Source organism: Zootoca vivipara, chromosome 15 (assembly GCF_965207765.1).
Source record: "Zootoca vivipara chromosome 15, rZooViv2.hap1.1, whole genome shotgun sequence".
Classification (NCBI taxonomy): Eukaryota; Metazoa; Chordata; class Lepidosauria; order Squamata; family Lacertidae; genus Zootoca; species Zootoca vivipara.
In genome coordinates this window covers 12903276-12907705 of record NC_142598.1, presented here as the reverse complement: position 1 = coordinate 12907705, position 4430 = coordinate 12903276, and the positions used below count along the sequence as shown (strand labels likewise).

At 46.7% G+C, this 4430-nt stretch overlaps 1 protein-coding gene across 1 annotated transcript; it reads left to right on the top strand.

The window, feature by feature from the left end:
* The first annotated feature begins 454 nt into the window (after positions 1-454).
* Positions 455-862, top strand: NHLH2 (nescient helix-loop-helix 2). Its single transcript, XM_035097406.1, has one exon. It carries the CDS (start codon positions 455-457, stop codon positions 860-862), a length of 408 nt encoding a protein of 135 aa, XP_034953297.1.
* Positions 863-4430: the final 3568 nt, after the last annotated feature.

The window sequence follows — 4430 nt, the reverse complement described above, 5'->3', positions numbered from 1 at the left end:
CTACTGGAAGGATTTTTTATTTTTATTTTGACCTCTCATTGAGTTTGTATATGTACTTAAGGTGCATGTGCAAGAGGCTGGTTTCTATCGGTAATTATTTTTTGCGAACGTTCTTCAAGTTCTTATGAAGCTGCGTTGCTTTCTACTTTCTGGATGCCCCGCAATCATATTATAAAGCTGTTGATTTCTGTGTTATAAATCAACCACGGCTGGGAGTTGTTTCTTTTTGTTTACCAAAGCATTTCTTCTCCGTGGGAAAAAAACACCCAAACAAACCGGTGTGGCGGGACCAAGTTTTTATTCTGAAGAAAGTTTGAGAAACGCTGGTTTCCGCTTTGGCTCCCCAAGCTGCCCCTCCCCCCCGCCGCCGCCCCTGCCGTCGAGGGTGAGGGTCTGGACTCTGGGTGTCCTCTTTCTCGGCGTCGCTGCTGATGGTGCCTTCTCTCTTTGCCAGATGATGCTGAGCCCGGACCAGGCGCTGGACTCGGACCACCCGTCGTCGGCGCCGTCGGACCCGGAGTCCCTGGAGGCCAAAGGGCTTCGCAGCTGCTGCGCCTCGGACTTGGAGGCGCCCGACGGCGATGGGGCGGGAGGGGGAGGCGGCGGCGAGGGTCGCCCGGGGCCGCACCCTCAGCAGCCGCTGAGCCGCGAGGAGAAGCGCCGCCGGCGCCGCGCCACGGCCAAGTACCGTTCGGCGCACGCCACCCGGGAGCGCATCCGCGTCGAGGCCTTCAACCTGGCCTTCGCCGAGCTGCGCAAGCTGCTGCCCACGCTGCCGCCCGACAAGAAGCTCTCCAAGATCGAGATCCTGCGCCTGGCCATCTGCTACATCTCCTATCTCAACCACGTCCTCGACGTGTAGGACATGCGCGCGCCTCCTTCCAGGGGCGGCGCGAGGCGGGGCGGAGAGGGGAAGAAACCGAGGGGGCCCGGGGGTGGGGTTGACGGCGGTGACCGGAAAGGCGGTGGGGGAAGCCGGTAGGGGTCCCCCGAAGGCCTGAGGGCCCGTCCCAGCCAGGCTCCCCTCCTGGCGCTTTGCAGAGGCGCTGCACCCCCTGGAAGCCAAGCGCACCGTGCGCTCCACGTGGCTTCCTGCGTCCCCAGGGCGCGCACTCTTGGCGCGCCTCTTCCTTCTGATCCCCGCCCTGAAGCAACTCCCCTGCTCCGCGGTAGGGTCCCAATTCAGCAAAGTGTTTAAGATCCCGACGGCAGCTTGGCGGGAGATCCCTTGGCTTTAAGCTCGTGCCTTAAAGGGCTTTCCTGAATCGGGCCCTAACAGAGAAACTTGAAATGGAACGGGTCCCTCCACCCGAGGGGGTTCCCATGGGTGGGTTGCCGCGTGCCAGTTTCCCATTGGAGCTCTTCTTTGGGGGGCAGCGGCGGGAGGAAACAAGACCCACAAAAGACCCTGAACTGTCGAAGTGCCCCTTTCTCTAGATCCAAAAAGTCTCGACTGCTTGCGACCTTAAAACATGTGATCCAGGAGTGCAGTTCAAAAGTAACTATTTATTTTTTATTTTGGGTTAGCAGAAGTAGAGTATTTTCCCCCGAGATTATTTTTTAAAATTTTAAGGAGTGGTAAAAGATTTTGCGTTGAAGACTTTTGTGCCAACTGGTTTTCTATAGTCAAGTGTTTACATTTTCTTCTTCTGTGGAATAATTGTCTGACTTTGGAAGTGTTTGTTGGGAACCAGATTGTGGGTTTCGTTTTGCTCTGGGTTTATTGCGCCACTTCCCCTGTTTCTAAGCGTATTTTATATATTCAGACTTGGTCCTTGAGAATTTATTTTGTGTGTGGAATCAAAACTAGCACTTCACTTGAAGTTTTTGTTTTTTAATGTGTATGGTTATTCTGACTTGTAATTCTGTCTAAAAGGTATTTTGCAAACCATTTATAAGGGAAGTAGTTTATGTTTGTTTGTTTGTCCGTACGTCTGTCCTTTTGTGAGTGTGTGTATATGTATGTGTGTTTTTTACAGACTTTTTTTGTTTCGTTCTTTTTAAGGGAAGAAACAGGACTACTTTCCTTTATGACAACCAAAAAAGTTGACAACCAGAAAATGTTTCATGCTCTTTTGCTGTGAATCTCTTAAAACAAAAGTACGTTTTGGAGAAAGAAAGAAAGAAGAAAAAACCATCTGTTATCCAAAGATTTTAGTCTTTTTCAGGGTTTTTTGGTGTGTGTGTGTGTGTTGCTTTGTATAAGGCAATATTTTGTAGTGAAAATAGAAAATCTGGTTTCTATCGGAAGCGTTTTTCATATCTCTCATGAATGGTGCACTGTTTTGCATATAAATAAAATTATAAAGCAAAACTGGTTTCCCCCAATGTTTTTAATTTTGGTTTGTCCCCCCTCCTCCCCTTAAGGTGAAACAAAAACAATACATCAGCTATTCCAAGGGTACAATCGATTAAGACCCCTGAGATGTGTGGAACTTTTGCAGTAAGCTCTACAATAGATATTCCCACTGCATTCTGCACAGAGAAACGGGAAATCACTCTTGTTTGTCTGTGTTTAGATGGCTAACCCTATAGTACTGCATAAGTATTATGCATATAAAATAGTTTATTCCTTCCCACTCTGTATATATATCTGCATGATCCTTCGGAAATTAGATTGTCCTCTTATTTGCTGGTTATTATTAATACCCTTTTGCAGAGCAGTACTGTGTACGTCTACTGAGAAGTAAGCCCAACGGTAAGTCGGATTGCAACTTTGATCTGTAGAGAAAAACTCAACAGAGTGAAAACTAGATAGAATAAAACGGGACACTTGACTGCTGCTGCTGCTGCTCTAAAGGAGTGAGGTCTGAATCTGACATCCCTTTGCCTATTTTGGGAGCAAAAGGACAAAAGGGTTGAAAGTGAGAAGAGTAGCTTGTCATCTCTTTGGGTCAGCAAGATTTTTTCTCCTATCTTTTGATTCTGCAAGGACATCTTTCAACACCGCTTCTCCAAGAAGCTGACTGCCTGAAAAAGGTTCAGTGGAAAGGTTTACTTTAGAGGTAGCATCAGCGTTCCAGGACTTGAGCCACGGTCTAGCACAGGCATAGGCAACCTTGGCTCTCCAGATGTTTTGGAACTGCAACTCCCATGATCCCTGACCACTGGCCCTGTTAGCTAGGGATCATGGGAGTTGTAGTTCCAAAACATCTGGAGAGCCAAGGTTGCCTATGCCTGGTCTAGCAGCTACCTGGGATGCCATTGCTCTGGCTTCAAATTGCGTGGAGCCCATGGAGGCATCTGCCATAAAAGCTCGAGCTTTAAAGGGTTTGGTAAGAATCTGGTACTGTACTGTTGAGCTGGATCTTGGGGAGCAGATTGCAATAAATCCTCAAGCCAAACCATCCATGCTTGAGCACATGAGGATGCTACGCAGGCAGCTGAACAATCAGAATTTGGACATTTTTGGCATTGTGTATGACTCGCAGAGCACTAGTTTTATTCCGGTCTTGTAGCGTGGCTAAGTGAGAGATGGGATGTCCTTGGTTCAAATGTCAGCTGAATCCCATGAGGCAACAGCCTGTCCTATGAGAACCCTGTGGGCACAATAGGTTTAACAAGCACTTGTAAAGATTACTGAGATAATGTATGTAAAGTGCATTATAGAAATGTTGAGTGTTATAATTCAGGAACAGTAGAGGCTTGAACGATGGCAAACACTGGGAAGAGGCTGGTGGATCTGATAGATTTTTTTATTTTTATCTTTGGCTGCTGTCTATCTGCTGGAAACCTTATAAATAAACAGAGTAGAGCTGGAGTGCTACAAAGCCATGGGCTAGGGCAGTGCTTTTTTTCTAGGAAAATGTTTAGGGGTACAGTACTCTCATTTTCCTACTCATATTGAAATACTGCCCCTCAACTTAGATTCACAAAATGTTTAGGGGTATGCGTCCCCCCAGGAAAAAAAGCACTGGGCTAGGGAATTGCAAAACTCAGTAAAGCCCTCCCATTTTTACCTGCTAGGCATTAGAAGGGTGGTGAGAAGGCAACTAAAGAGAAAGTAAAAAAGTCCCAAGTCCACGGGTACCTTTAAAGGTAAGAAGAAGCAAATAAGAAATTTGAAACAGAAGGAAGAAGCGAAGAGAAGAGGCAAAATTAGATCCACGTACAAGCTCTGAGATGAGCTCAAGAAGTGAAATGGGAAGACGAAAGCAGTTTACATATGAAATGGTTAAATACCATAAATTACAGTTTTTGGTAGGGCAAGGCGCTAGGGGGAGAGGAAGGGATTTCAATAAGTTTAAAACAAATGAAAAATTTAGCTTGGAAACAAGGGCAGGGACAGAAAAGAGAGAAATCAAATATCAGTCTGTTGAGAAGAGTGAGGATTGAGAATATTGATGGAGAGAGAGAAATAAAATAGCACAGGGAATACTTAAATTGGAAGACATGGATTTGTTTCCCCTTGTATCAAGGCAGGGGCGTAC